The 14796-nt window shown below is 58.2% G+C and overlaps 2 protein-coding genes and 1 non-coding gene across 3 annotated transcripts; all 3 read right to left on the bottom strand.

Moving 5' to 3' along the window:
• Positions 1–943: 943 nt before the first annotated feature.
• On the bottom strand, positions 944–5796 carry DAPK3 (death associated protein kinase 3). Its single transcript, XM_062510104.1, has 9 exons — positions 5749–5796; positions 4977–5121; positions 3692–4052; positions 3077–3206; positions 2909–2957; positions 2762–2788; positions 2510–2662; positions 2072–2117; positions 944–1931 (listed from the first exon to the last, which is right to left on the bottom strand). The coding sequence occupies exons 2-9, from the start codon at positions 5036–5038 to the stop codon at positions 1389–1391; spliced, it is 1371 nt and encodes a 456-aa protein (XP_062366088.1). The 5' UTR covers positions 5039–5121; positions 5749–5796; the 3' UTR covers positions 944–1388.
• Positions 5797–5955: 159 nt separating this feature from the next.
• On the bottom strand, positions 5956–14411 carry EEF2 (eukaryotic translation elongation factor 2). The gene is made up of 15 exons (XM_062509887.1): positions 14320–14411; positions 13511–13725; positions 12603–12784; positions 12306–12517; positions 11434–11612; positions 11067–11172; positions 10681–10794; positions 10413–10551; positions 9574–9769; positions 9174–9432; positions 8851–8958; positions 8407–8760; positions 7573–7755; positions 7361–7493; positions 5956–6616 (listed from the first exon to the last, which is right to left on the bottom strand). The coding sequence occupies exons 1-15, from the start codon at positions 14320–14322 to the stop codon at positions 6423–6425; spliced, it is 2577 nt and encodes an 858-aa protein (XP_062365871.1). The 5' UTR covers positions 14323–14411; the 3' UTR covers positions 5956–6422.
• Positions 10941–11009, bottom strand: LOC134054572 (small nucleolar RNA SNORD37). Its single transcript, XR_009934051.1, has one exon. It is a non-coding gene; the product is annotated as a small nucleolar RNA SNORD37 (small nucleolar RNA).
• Positions 14412–14796: the final 385 nt, after the last annotated feature.

Here is a 14796-nt window from a genome sequence, read left to right as displayed (position 1 = left end):
CCAGCGATTTCCAAGGGCCTTTTGGGAGTGTGAAACCCAAACCTTTGGCACACAGGGAATCAAGGAAGGTTTTTCTCTCTCACTATGTGAACTTTGCCCGGTTTGGGAACAGCTGGGCTATAGGATTTCCACCCATCCTTTCACCCCCTGCCTCTGCTGGCAGAGCTGGGGCTCCATCCAAATCTGCACCCCAAAACCCTCCCCAGCACACAGCTCCTGGCTGGGGCACGCTGAGGGCTCAGGTGTCAGGACACTGGGACAGCCCCAGTCACGCCACCTCCCGTGGGAGCCAAGAGCCCTGGCAGGGAGCACCAGGGCAGATTAAATTTCCATCAGATCCACGTGTCCCATGGCTGGGGATGAAACCTACACCTCAGAGAACGTCAGCAGGGACAGGGGCATGGGGCACGGCCCCTCTGATCCCCAGGGAGCTGCAGGAGCCAGGGCAGAGTGACAAACAAATCCTAAATGGAGCAAATCCCCTGGGCCTGGAGCTGAGCTGGAGGTGAACCCACTCCTGCCATCCCCTGGGACTGGGCTGGTGATTCCCCCAGATCAAATTCAGCTGGATCTTGGCTCCACGGGGCCACAAGCACTGGGAAAGCCCTCGGTGCTCCCAGGGGAAACTGGGAACTGCTCTGGTGTTCTCTGGAATGTGGCATTTTGGGACCTGGCTGCCCATGTCCTCAGGAGTGAGGGATGTCAGGCAAGAGGGGCTGGGGGTACCCCCAGCCTGGGAATACCCCACAAACCATCCCTGGCCCTCCCTCCACGTCCACAGCGAGCTCATCCACCAGCACTGGATCTCATAAGGACAAAAAAAACATTTCCCCCTCCCAAATTAAGGGATGGGAGCACAGTGGGGGAGCTGCCACCCAAGGGCACATCCTTATCCCCCTCCCAACCCCTGTCACACCATGGCAGGAGCTGAGACAGCCACCCCTGTACACAAACCTTTATTCTGGGAAAAGGGGGAGCCAGGGCTGGGACAGGGGGTGCAACACCCTGGGTGGGGAATGTGGGGGCACAGGGGCCACCCAGGGGGGCTGTGGAGTGTGAGGCCACGCAGGGATCAGTCCTTGGTCCCAGCCCACGCGTGGCTGCTGCTGCTGTAGTGTAGAGGGGAGCTCTGCCCACCAACCACCCCACAAGGGACTGGGGCACCTCGGGGTGGGAGGGGACGAACACCCCAGAGCGTGGCAGCGGTGACAGGGAGCACAGGGACACGAGCCAGGCAGGAGCTGCACGCAGGAAGCCAAACCCTGGGGGCAGCGCAGCCCCAAACACCCCGAGGTGTGAATTGCAGGGAGGCACAAACCCCGCCCTGCGCTCCGGGACTCCGCCTGGGGCCGAGCAGGGCAGCACCGGAGCCCGCGGGGCCGCCTGGTTTAGCGGATGCTGCCCTCACCCTCGCTGCTCTGCAGCTTCTCCCTCTCGATGGACCACACCAGCTCCTGCACAAACTTCATCTCCGAGGCCACCTGCTTGGCCAGGGTCTCGTAGTGGTTCTCCAGCTTGCGGTAGCGCCGCCGGAGCCCGTTGGCCGCCTGCACCACGCTCTTGGTTTCCTCCTGCGCCTGTTTCTTCAGCGCCTCCGTCTTCTGCAGCTCCTGCCGGATCTGCCGCAGGTCCTGGCTGATGCTCTCGTTCTCCTCTTTGTACCACGACTCCTTCTCCTCGTAGATGGACAGCAGCGCCTCGATGTCCTCCTGGAAGGATTTCTTGTTCCTCTCCAGCTCTCTGAGGCTCTCCTCGGCCGCAGCCACCTCCTCCATGACCTTGGAGAAGCGCTCAAAGTTGATGTAGGTGTTGTTGGGGGGCATGCTGGAGTGGGATTTGATGGTGTACTCCTTCAGGCGCGTGGTCTTCAGCCGGCGCCGCTCGGGTTTCTTGCAGCTGTCCTCGTTACGGACGTTCCTCCTCTTGATCACCTGTAGCAGGGACAGTGGTGGCTGCAGCACCCACCCACAGGCAGTGACACCAAACTGGTCCCCATAGGAGTGGGGGAGCAGCAGAGCCCCGGCCTCAGGGGGTCAGACACCCAAAAAGTGCAGCTTCTTTAACTTCTCACCTTAATCCAAGGGTGCTCCAGGCTCTGGGCAATGGTCATTCGCTTCCTGCAAACACAGCAAGGCTGGGATCAGGGCAGAGGCTTTGCTCCTCTTCCCCTGTTACAGCCCTGGAAAAGCAGCTTGGATCCTGTGATCACCTCTGGGCTCTGGCTGAGCCTGGACAAACTCAGTGCACTCAGGTCCCCCCAAACAGGAGCTGCATCCAGCTCCAAACTGCCTCCCAAGAGAAACAGGCAGAGGATCCCATGGGAACCTCCCGACCCCACTGCTCCTTCTCAAACCCTGAGTCCTGGTGGCCCAGCTCAAACCCTCCGAAACCCCAGAGAAGCTCCTTCACCTTCAGGGGATCTCAGAATTCCCAGGGAGATGCCTGTACACAGCAGAGGGGACTGTTCCCTCTCCCAGAGGAACCCCCAGCACTGCTCCCCGTCCCTCACTTGGGGTCCTTGACGAGCAGGCGGCGGATGAAGTCCTTGGCCAGCTCGCTGGTGTTGCTGAAATATTCCTCATCAAAGTCATAGTTGACAGCAGAGATGTTGGTCAGAGTCTCCTGCTTTGTCTCCCCCAGGAATGGGGAGGCTCCGCTCAGCCTGAGGGGAGAGAGGATTGGGACACCACAAAAAGGCTCCAGCCCAAGCTGGGGGCTCACTCCTGCAGCCCTGTCCCCTCCAGAGCTGCCTTATACTCACAGGATGTAGGTGATGACCCCGATGCTCCTGGAAGAGAGGGAGAGGAGGCTGAAGTCACACAGAGCTTTTGGCACAAAGGGAGATCCCCCAGCACGAGGGGATTGGCTGCTGGAGCCATGGGAAGGGGTCGGGAGGGGAATCTCTCACCACATGTCAGCCTCCAGCCCCAGGGGTTCGTAGTTCACAATTTCTGGGGCTTTAGGAGGAAAGGGGAGAAAATTATTTTATTGTGGGGGAAAGAACCAGAGTGCTAGGTGTCTCTCCAGGATTAATCCAAAGCTTTCAGCACCCTGAGGAGCCCCCAGGAACACTCACCTACAAACTCTGGGGTCCCAAAGATATTCTTGAACTCATTCCCAGCCTCGATCTTGTGGGCGATCCCGAAGTCGATGAGTTTGATGCGAGGGTTTGGCACGTTCTTGTCCAGCAGCATGATGTTCTCTGGCTGTGGGGGGAGAGGAGCTGGGTCTGTCCCTGTGGGAGCTGCCCTAGGCCCCTCACTCCAGAGGAGAGGATGAGTAGCTTAAGTTGGGAGAGATCCCAAGAACCAAAGGAGAGGATGTGCCTCAAGTTAGGAGAGATCCCAAGCATCAGCCCCACTGCACTGCTGGAGTGCACTGACCCCCACTCCTCAGTGCTGATTTACAGAGCTCACCTGGGAGTTCGTCCCTGCTCCCAGAGCTCAGCTCAGGGTGTGTGCAGCCCCCAGAGCTCACCTGGGAGTTCGTCCCTGCTCCCAGAGCTCAGCTCAGGGTGTGTGCAGCCCCCAGAGCTCACCTGGGAGTTTGTCCCTGCCCCCAGAGCTCACCTGGGAGTTCGTCCCTGCTCCCAGAGCTCAGCTCAGGGTGTGTGCAGCCCCCAGAGCTCACCTGGGAGTTTGTCCCTGCTGCCAGAGCTCAGCTCAGGGTGTGTGCAACCCCCAGAGCTCACCTTCAGGTCGAAGTGGGCAATGTGCTTGGAGTGCAGGTAGTGCACCCCATCCAGGATCTGCTTGAGGAACTGCGTGGCCTCCTCCTCCGTCAGGGATTCCTTCTCAGCCAGGAAATCAAAGAGCTCCCCTCCGGACACCAGCTCCAGGATGAGCACCACGTCGGTCTTGTTCTCGAAGATGTCGTGCAGGGTGATGATGTTGGGGTGCTGGATCTCACGCAGGATGTCCACCTCGCGCTCGATCTCCTCGCGGCTCACGCCCCTGCGGCTGGACGACAGCCGCCGCTTCTTGATGAATTTAGCCGCGTATTCCAGCCCCGTCTTCCTCTCCCGGCATTTCCTGACGATGGCGAACTGCCCGCTGTGGGGTGAGGGGAGGAGAGGATGTCCCGCACAACGCCGTGGGGGATGCAGTTCCCTCCCTCCACCACCAGGAATGTAATGAATTGGGATTTTGGGATGCTCGCCTCCTACTGGGTTTTGCATTGCCCTGCGCCGGTCAGGGCGGAGGACGGAAATTCCTCCCAGGAAATTCAGGTAGGATTATCCGAGGTGGGAGATGCTCATCAGTCCCCCCCTCTTCCCACCCAGGAGTCCCCCAGGAGACCCTAAAGCCCTGATGGAGAAGGCAGGTGGAGAGGGAAATGCCTGAAGTCAGAGTGATTGCACCTGGACCCGAGACTCCTTTATACATGCCTGGATTACAGCCAGGGACACACATCCCTGGGGGGGCAGAGGGGGGTCCATCCATGGGCACCACATCCCTCCCCATGGCTCACAAACAACCACAGCCATAGAGGGGCAACAGAACCTGGAGCAACCCCTGCAAATCCCTCTGCTTTGGAAAAAAAAAAAAAAAAAAAAAAAAAAAAACCAAAAACTAAACCAAACACTTAAGTGACCCGAAACGCTTTTGCTGCCCAAGTGCCCGAGGAGGAACCACGCCGAGGCAGCTCCCCCCACTGCCGCCTCTGCATCCCGGCTGATTAAATCCCATCTGCAGGCTCTGAGTCACCCTGGATCCCTCCCATAGGCTCCGGGCCAGGCGCAGCCACCGAGGAGAGCCGGAAGCCGCCAGCCCCGGCCCGGAGCTCCACTGGGAGCCGCGTTAATTAACACTTTTTTTTTTTTTTTTTAAATCTCTTATCTGCCAGACGTGCCCGACTCTGCACAGCCCTGGCCCTGCTGCCCTACAGAGAGGACACCACAGGGATCCAGCAGCCGGATCCAGGGCAGGGGGTGCAGCCACGGGAGCGCCCCCGGTACGCAGAGGGATGTTCCTCACCTGCCCAGCTCCTCCCCCATCTCATAGAAGTCCTCCACGCTCTCCTGGCGGAAGGTGGACATGGCTGCGGGGCCTCTGGAGCGGGAGCCGCCCCGGTGCTGCCAGCGCTGGGTGGCAGGAGCGGGGAGCAGCCGGGGATCAGCGCCTGTGGTACCGGGAAAAGAAAAAAAAAGTGTGGGGGGGGGGGGAGGTAGGGGGGGGCTGCGTGCCAGGAGCTCACAGCAACTCCCAGCACAGGGATCCCAAATCCCCGGGGGATGCACAGCCCCGGGCTGGGCGGTGCCGTGGGGCAGCTCAGGGGTTAATCCTGGGGGATGTCCCTTGGTCTCATCACACCCCAAAAGCCGGGGGACAGAGAAGGGAAAGGGGCAAAGCCTTTCCCTGCTCCACAGGCCCCACGGCCGCTGTCCACACAATGCTCCTCATCCCTTTCCTTCCCCACAGCCCCCCACTCGCTCCCCATCCCTACATCCCCTCCCCAATCCCGATCCCCCACTGCCCCTCCCTATCCCACAGGCCTCCCCAATCCCTCCCCACTCCTTTCCCGACCCACAGCACCTCCCAGCCCCACAGGCCCCACAACCTCCTCCCCACTCCTCCCTTTCCTTCCGCACCGCACCCAACCCCCCCAGGCCTCAACCCCCCACGCACCCCTCCCCGAACCATCCCTCCCCCACCCCACCCAGCCTCCCTCCCTCACCCCCCTCCCACCCTCCCGGCCCCACATCTCCCCTCACAAACCCCTCATTAACACCGGGTCCCCCCTCCCAACCTGGGCCGCCGCCGCCGCCCGCGTCGCCGCCGCCACATTCCAACGCAGCAGGCCCCGCCCCTCCCACACAGGCCCCGCCCACCTCCGCATGAAGCCCCGCCCGCCCCGTCCCCACTAAGCCCCGCCCACCAAAAGCGGCCGCTGTGCTGCTCGCCCCCACCAGAGGGCGCCACCCTCACCCTTAAAAACACCTCCTAAAAACGTCGCTTTTCGTCACCATTTATCCAATTTTATTAATTCCAGTGGCACTAATACAGGCGGCGATGGGCACGACGGACAGTCACGCTGCAGATAAGGCATCCTCACCCCCTCTCTTTCTTCCCCTGTTTTCCTTGTCCTGCTTTTTCAGATTTAAGCACACCCCAAAAACCCCCTTCTGGGCCATTCTGCAGCAGTATTTTTTTTTTTTTTGAGTCAAATAAATACAGAATTGGGCAGATCTAGTGGAAATGTTTTAGTTACAATGGCAAAGATGAGTCATGTGCAACACAGAAACCTATAAGGCTTTTTTTTTTTTTCTTTTTGTATGTTTTCCTCATTTGAAGTTCTCAAAATCGCTATGAAACCCATTTAATTAACAAGATGGTGGTCACAGGCGTCTAACCCCTGGCGGCATGGGTGATAATGCTAATTAATTAAATTTTTCCTGTTCTCCCAGAGTTCCATGAGTTTCATTAGAGTTTATCCAGGAAGTTGTCGAGGGCAGGGATTCCTTCCTTGAGCCCTTTGCGTTTGCGGGTCTCGGCCACCACCTGGCACGGCCGGCTGGCACTGTCAAAGGGGTCCCCAGGCAGGATCTGCCAGTGGTCAAAGACACACTGGGGGAAGGCTTGGCCCCCTGTGTTGGACCTCAAATCTGCTGTGAAACCTGGGAGGATGAAGAGAAAAGGTGAGGTTAGACAGGAATGGTTGTAGTGCAATGTTGATTCCATGGATAGATCAGAAAAAGCCAGAGCAGCTCTCGAAAGCTGCCCAAGATCCTGACCAATGTGAGGGGGAATGGAATAAAAGGTTCCACGAAGAACTTAGAGCCCTTTCCAGTGCCTAAAACTGGAGAGAGACTTTGGACAAGTACATGGAGGACACAGGGAACGGCTTCCCACTGCCAGAGGGCAGGGATGGACGGGATATTGGGAAGGAAATCCTGGCTGGGAGGGTGGGGAGGGGTTGGGATGGAATTCCCAGAGCAGCTGTGACTGCCCCTGGATCCCTGAAGTGTCTAAAGCAAGGCTGCAGCAGCCTGGGACAGTGGAAAGCATCTCTGCCCATGGCAGGGGTGGCACAGAAAGACCTTGCAAAGTCCCTTCCAACCCAAAACGTTCTGCAATTTTGGTCTCTTCTCCCAGGCAACAAGTGACAGGACGAGAGGAAACACCCCTAAGTTGTACATGGGGAGGGTTGAAGATTAGGAGAAGTTTCTTCCCCAGAAGGATGGTCAAGCACTGGCACAGCTGCCCAGGGCAGTGCTGGAGTCCCCACCCCTGGAGGAATCTCAAAACCACACGGATGTGGCACTCGGGAACACGGTTCAGTGCTGGGTGAACAGCTCAACTCAAGGATCTCCTGAGGTCCTTCCCAAGGCTCTCCCTCCCAGAACGGCTCCAGGACTCACCAAAGGACTCGTTGACAGGCAGGTAGGCCTTGACCACAAACATGGGGGTCCCGGCCACCTGGGTCTCCTCAAACACATGACCACGCTTCCTGTTCAGCACCCCGTAGATGCCACCAACCACCTGCTCCGGGCACTGCACGACAAAACTGGAGTCAGCACTGCACCCACCTGCTGTTCCCCCTTTCCCAAGGGCTGGGACAGGGGCTGCTCACCTGGATCTCCACCAGGTAGATGGGCTCCATGAGGCGTGGCTGGGCAGTGAGCACGCAGGCGTAGAGGCAGCGCCGGGCCGTGGGGATGATCTGGCCGCCGCCGCGGTGGATGGCGTCGGCGTGCAGGGTCACGTCGTGCACGTCGAAACGTACGGCGCGCATGTTCTCCTCACACAGCACCCCCTGCCAGGGCACAACGGGGTCAGGCAGTGGCACCCCGGGGTGCTCAGTGTCCCCAGATACGGGGTGCTGCTCTCCTGCTTCGCAGGAGATCCATGGAAGCAGTTCCTTGAGCAGCAAGGGTTCACCCTGCAGCCACGCGAGCTCTTTGCTGAGGGGTGAACCCTCAAACCTACAAAGGTGGTGCTCTTGGAGGTCTTTCCCAACCTAAGGGATGTGTGGAGCACCAGCTGCCAGCTCTGCAGCATCCTCATGATCAGCTCTGAGGTTGAAGCTACAAGAGCTGTCACGTATTTATGGTGCTGAAACCCAACTATTTGGCCAAGGGAAATGTTTTCTGGCTTTATTTTTTTTTCTTTTTTTCCCGGTAACGTCACAGAAGTTGTTGGCTTGGAATCTCCTTCAGATAAGCTAAGAACAGGTAAATGAATCCTTCCTGTTCTGCCAATTTACCTCCTGTCTAATCCTGACAGTAATTGGTAACTAAGGCCAGATCCCTGTCAAGACTCTCAGAGTACCATTCCTTCTGATGCCAGCTGCGTTATTCACCTGGACTGTTCAGGTGCTGCATTTTGCTCCACGAGAAACATAAAAAACGTAAAGACGCAGAGAGAGAACCACGGATGCCACCCAGACCAAAGCCCATCCCCTCACCTCCTTGGTGGCCCACTGGAAGCCAGCCACCACGCTGTCCTTGATCTCGTTGAGGTACTGCACTCCCTTGGTGATGTCAGTGAGGATGTTGGGGCCGGTGCCATCGGGCCCAAAGCACCAGATCTTCCTGGCCTCGGTGACGTCCCACTCGTACTTCTCAGCCAGGTACCGTGCCCTCTGCTTCAGCTCCTGCCGGGCTGACACCTCGCCCTTGTCGATGTCCTCGGCCAGGCCGTCGGGGAAGGGCCGGGCCTTCATGTACAGCCGGTTGTGTTTGTTGGGGGATTTGGAAAGGCACATCACGTTGGACTCCTCGCTGACCGTCTCGCGGTAGGACACCACGGGATCTGATTTCTGTAGGGACACAGCAGGCTGTGAGGCACCAAACCTGCCCAAAGCCCTATCCTGAGCTCACTGAGGCCAGTGCTCACTCAGACTCTCTACCTTAATGGGGATGCAGGCGTGGTCCTCCTCCAGGTCCTTCAGGCAGATCTCCAGGTGCAGCTCCCCAGCGCCAGCAATGATGTGCTCCCCAGACTCCTCAATGATGCACTGGAAACACCAGGAACAGCTGCTGAGGCTTCAGAACAAGCCACAGCCACAAACACCAGCAACTCTCTATGGCTTGTGTTCAAATCGTAGAGCTACTTCTAGAAGTTCTCCCCACTGATCCAGAGACATCACAGCACCAAGGCAGGGACGGACACTCAACTCAAGGCTATCCCAGGACTGGAGGCAGCAGCTCTGGATCCGTTCCAGCCACTCACCTGCACCATGGGGTCAGACTTGGCCAGGCGTTTCAGCCCCTCCACCAGCTTGGGCAGGTCAGCTGGGTTCTTGGCCTCCACAGCCACACGCACCACGGGGCTGACACTGAACTTCATGACCCTCATGTTGTGGGCGTGCTCGAAGGTGGTGATGGTTCCAGTCTTCACAAGGAACTGGTCCACACCAACCAGCCCCACGATGTTTCCACAAGGCACGTCCTCGATGGGCTCCACGTAGCGACCCATCATGAGAATGGTCCTAAAGGCAAAGTTGGATTAGTGAGGCTGGGAAGGGGAGGAGATCCCACTCAGCCCATAACCAAGTACCTTGACAGGCCTCAGACACGAGAAGAGATCTGAGACAGCACCAGAACCCCTCAACACCCCAGCCAGGACACACCTTTGAATTGGTTTCAGGTACAGATCCTCCTTCTTGCCAGGTGTGTAGTTTGGTCCCATGATTCTGACTTTCAAGCCAGTGGAGACGAGACCAGAGAAGACACGGCCAAAAGCGTAGAAACGTCCCTTGTCAGAGGTTGGCACCATTTTGGAGATGTACATCATCAGGGGGCCTTTGGGGTCACAGTTCTTAATGCCTGGGAGGGAGAGAGAGAGACCAGCTTAGCCCAGAGTTATTGATGTACCTGACACCCACCCTAAAACCCCAACTCAAGACCTGCACCCATTGTCCCAGCCCACGGGTTGCTGAATGGACAAAAGGAAATGGAGAATGGCTTCTCACTGTCAGAGGACAGGGATGGATGGGCTATTGGGAAGGGACTGTTCTTCCCCCTATGAGGGAGGCGAGGCCCTGGCACAGGATGCCCAGAGAAGCTGTGGCTGCTCTTGGATCCCTGAAGTGTCCAAGGCCAGGTTGGACACTGGGGCTTGGAGCAGCCTGAGACAGTGGGAGCTGTCCCTGCCATGGCAGGGGGATGGGGCTGGATGACTTTCAAGACCCCTTCCTACCCAATCTATTCTGTGATTCCATGGAAGAGCACATCACCAAGAAATGTTTTCAACAAATCTGGGCTCAGATGGACCCCCTGGCTAATCCAAGGTTACTCAGCCAACTCAGTGCTCCAGAACAGAGCTGTGACCACTAAAACTGTTTGATCCATGCTAGAAAAGCAACAAACTCAATTCCAGACATTCCTGAGCCGTGCACGTGGAGAACAAACTGGTTACAGGCACGTTGGAGCTGAGGTCTGGCAGCAAAGCATCATCAGCTCATCCTACCTATGGCAGCCTCATCATCAGGGGGGCCCTCGTAGAGCAGCTCGCAGCGATACTTCTGGGCTGTGACGGGGGAAGGCAGGTGGATGGTGATCATCTGCAGCAGGGCATCTCCAGCTGGCAGCCACCGCCTCATCACGGCCTGGGCAGAGCAGCAGGACCCAGTCAGAGTGCTCACAACAGGGATTCACCTCCCCACCTCCCAACAAGGTTGATGTTGACACAGCTGGAGCAGCACGGCTGCTCCCCAGAGGACTTGGGCCAACCTCACCTTCAGCAGGGGTTTGCCCTCCTTGTCCTTGTCCTCACTGTCCAGCTTGATGTCCAGTTTCTCAATCAGTTTCGCAGCCTCTTCTTTCTTGAAGTTCATGATTGCATCAAAAACCTGTGACAAGAGCAGGCGTTGGGAGCGCTGCCGTGACCCAGTTTGGAGCAGCTGCACCACTGCACCTGCAGACAATTCCTGCTCCTCCTCAGCACCCAGCCTCCCTCCAGGAGACACAGCCCATCTGCCCCCAGAGCAACCAAATGTGTCAGACAGCTGAATTTCTTCAATCAAACAAGTCAGGTCAAAGTGAAGAAATTTTCCATCATCACGCACGGAACAGAAGCGCAGAGCGGGAGGCGCCGGCCAAGGAGGAACCTTGAGGAACTCACCTTGAAGATGGGGTCAAGGATGAGCTGGCAGAAGGTCCTGGGCAGTTTCTTTCCATCAGGGCTGGTGGCAGATTTGCTGAACTTGCCAGTAGCAGGGTCAAAGTATCTGCAGAGGGAAGGAAATCAGACACATGTCCATGCTCAGGTCAGCTTAGACAAAGTTCTGCTTGCTCAGGGCAGAGCCAAGTCTGCTGAGGAAGAGCCTGCTTTTCCCCTCATCCAGCTCTCCAGCACTCACCAAAACGTAATTAACTCCTGCTAAACCAGGCACAACCACACCCTCCCTTCTTTACCCATCCTCTGTGGAGTCAGGCTGCAGCCACGAGGAGCCGATCTGGAATTCCAAGCAGTAACATTCCCCCCTCACCTGTCTCCCCACAGCTTCTTCATCATGTCCTCAACTTTCTTGGCACGCTCGGCTGGGCTGAGCTGGGCATCTCCCTTGGCAGCAAACTTTGCCACGTACATCTCTGCAAACTGCTTCAGGGTGAAGGCCCAGCCGTGCAGGCCCGAGCCAAAGCCCACGGTCCCGAGCACCGGGTCAATCTGAGAGGGAACAGCAGAGCTGGGTCAGGGCAGCAGCCCCCAGTCCACTCCATCCCAAAAGTATTCCAGTACACAAATGGAGCTACAGGACACTGAGATTCTGAAGTAGTTCTGTCCCAGTGAGCACCTCTGAGGTCTGGGACAGGCACTATTTTAGCTTTGCACCACACAGCTGGGTTGGTTTTCCTCCACTCCCTCCAGGTATGTGCTCAGGTTCACATGCATGTAGGATTCCCATCTTTCCCAGGAGGATCAGGAAGGCATGGACACCTCCTTCTCCTCAGAAGCTGTGCTCCACAGCCCTGCTATCTTCCCAGGAATCCATCAGGAGAACAGCAGCTGCAGAGGGACCTTAAAGAGGTTCCTAAAAGGGACCGTCCCACTGCACCCCAGCCATGGCAGTGACACCTTCCATGATCCCAGGCTGCTCCAAGCCCTGTCCAGCCTGGCCTTGGACACTTCCAGAAACTGGGCAGCCACAGCTGCTCTGGGCAACACTCCCAGCCTTTATTTGCTCAGGCCTTGAACTGGAAATTTGGGAGGGAAGCCCACAAGAACCCTAAGCCAGCCCAAGCCTGGGAGGGAGTTCAGGCACCTTCAAGATCCCCTCTCCTCCACATGGGATCAGGAATTATCACTGAGGAGGAGCTGCTGCCTCTCACCAAAGGGGCTCAATCCTCCCAGTGCACTCACCATGATGTTGCCCATGGGGCCGCTCTCTCCCTCTCCGTAGGTGGAGATGATGACGTTGACGTTCTCCACGATGCGCTGGAAGGTTTGGTACAGCTCCTCAGGCTCCAGCTGCAGCTCCAGCAGCGCTCGGTCCATCTTGTTCATCATCAGCACAGGCTTGATCCTCTCGGCGATGGCCTGGCGCAGCACAGTCTCTGTCTGCACACACACGCCTGCCAAACACACAATGATTTAGGAATGAGGTAGCTCCCTCTCCAAATTCTCCCAAAATACGTTCCAGCTGCAGAAAAACCTCACCAGAGACACAGTCCACGACGACCAGGGCACCATCAGTGACTCGCAGAGCTGCAGTGACCTCTGAGGAGAAGTCCACGTGCCCAGGGGAGTCAATGAGGTTGATCAAGAAACCAGAACCATCCTTGCTCTGCTTGATGAAGGCCAAGTCGTTCTCAGAGAGCTCATAAAACAGAGAAATGGCTCTGAAAAAAAAAAAAAAAAGATTACAATTATTAAAATCATTAAAATTATGATCTGTGTTAGTCCACCCTAAAGCTCAGAAACATTTTGCCACACACAAACAGCTGCCACCACTGGAGGTGGAACCCAGTGCTCTGCTTGACAAGGTTGCAGTTTATGACCTTGGAGATCTTTTCCAGCCTAAATTCTGGGCTCTAGGATTTCCTGAAGTGTATTCCTGGGAGACCAGTGTGGTAGGTAACAGGAGCACAGGCTACAATCTGCCCTTCCTAAACCATAAAGTCCTCCAGAATCCCAACCCCCTCCAAACCCCCGCAGTTCTCCAGCACCCGTAACGGGTTCCGTTCCCAAATCATGGATTTAGGCTTTTCCTATTAATCCCAACCATGTTCTCCAGCCCTCTTCAGGACCCTCAAAGTCCTCACACTCCCTGTGGCAGCACAACCACCAGGTACATCCCCAGAGATGCTCCCAGGAGTCTCCACACTGCATCCACAGGACATCCCACAATCCTGGTGCTGAACTGGGAGGGTGAAGCTCCTGCTTCCCCAGTATCCAGCAAAGAATCGCTCAGTAACTCAGCAGAGCCAATCAACACTTGCTCCATCAGTGATGAGCTTCTGGACTCGAGCAGCAGCCAACAGCATCTCCTTCCACCTCCTGGAGGAGTCCAATCCCCCCAGATCTCAGCGCAGGGAGCAGCAGGAGCCTGCGGGGAAGGCACTCACGTGGATTTGATGGTGATGCACCGTTCCTGCTCGTCCTTGCGGGTGTCGGTGAAGCGGGTCTCCCCGGCACGCGCCGAGGCGATGATCCCAGCCTTGCACACCAGGGAATCCGTCAGCGTGGACTTGCCGTGGTCCACGTGGGCGATCACGGACATGTTCCTGATGTTGGCCTTTTTGTCCATGATGGCCCGTATCTGGTCTACTGTGAAGTTCACCTTGAGGGAGGAAAGAAGGCAGGGGGAGAGTAGAGGAAATCAGCGTATAGAAACAGCTTTGGCAATTCCAAGGAATCCCAATCTCCCATAAATACCTGCCATAATCACGGTGACACCAACTCTGCCTGGATGACAACACAACCCGCAGCAAGGGCGCCGCAGCGGGGCTGCAGCACCAACCCCTCCCTACCCCAGCGTCCCTCAAGCCGCGATGTCAGCGCGAAAAAAACCCCAAAACCGAGGCCGCGCCGGTGCCAGCCCAGACCGCAGCGTTACATAAGACACGACCGGCACCGCAGCGCCCCGTCCCCGGCGCTGCCACATCAGCGCGGCCGCTCCCGCAGCCCGAGGGGCAACGGCAGCCCCGGCACCGACACCGGCGGCTCCTGCCGGCTCCAGGGGTGTCACGGCGGCCCGGGCCGGCCCCCTCTCGCCGCCCCACCCTCTCCCCGCAGCCGCGGCCCAGACCGGCAGCACAGGCCGCAGCCTCTGCCGTGTGACCCGCGGCGCTGACGGAACCGCCATCCCCGGCGGTACGGGAAGCGCGAGCACCGCTCATCCCCCCGGGAGCGGCGGCGGACGGTAGGGGCTCACCATGGTGGCGGATGGCGGCGGATGCTGCGGGGCGGGGGGGTCACGGCAATGGCGGCGGCTCGGCCCTGTCTCGCTGGCGAGCGCAGAGCGGGCGGAAGAGAGCGCTGACGTCAGCCGGCGTCTTCTTATAGGGCGACGCCGTTGAAGGGCGGGGTCTGCGCCGAGCGCGTGCGCGGCCGCGCCGCTCTATCCCGCGGACTCTATGGTCCGGAGGCTGTTCCGCTTCGCCGGCACCACGTGGGTGTCACCGAGGCCGCACCGGGACTACAACGAGGCGACAACGGGGGGACAGCGACCGGCAGCGACAGCCCCGCCCCTTCCCGGGCTGCAGCCGGGGGAAATTCCGCCCCTCCCGCTGCCGGTGTGACAACCGGCCCGGGGCAGTGGGGTCGGTGAGGCCGCCTTCTGAGCGGTATCACCGAGCGGTAGGCGAGCGCGGGGGCTCGGCCGCTAAGAGAAGGCGGTAGCAGCAGGGCA

The sequence above is a fragment of the Cinclus cinclus genome, chromosome 28 (genome assembly GCF_963662255.1).
Source record: "Cinclus cinclus chromosome 28, bCinCin1.1, whole genome shotgun sequence".
NCBI classification, from domain to species: Eukaryota; Metazoa; Chordata; class Aves; order Passeriformes; family Cinclidae; genus Cinclus; species Cinclus cinclus.
Note: the sequence above shows the minus strand (reverse complement) of the source record. Positions and strands in the feature narration are given on the sequence as shown.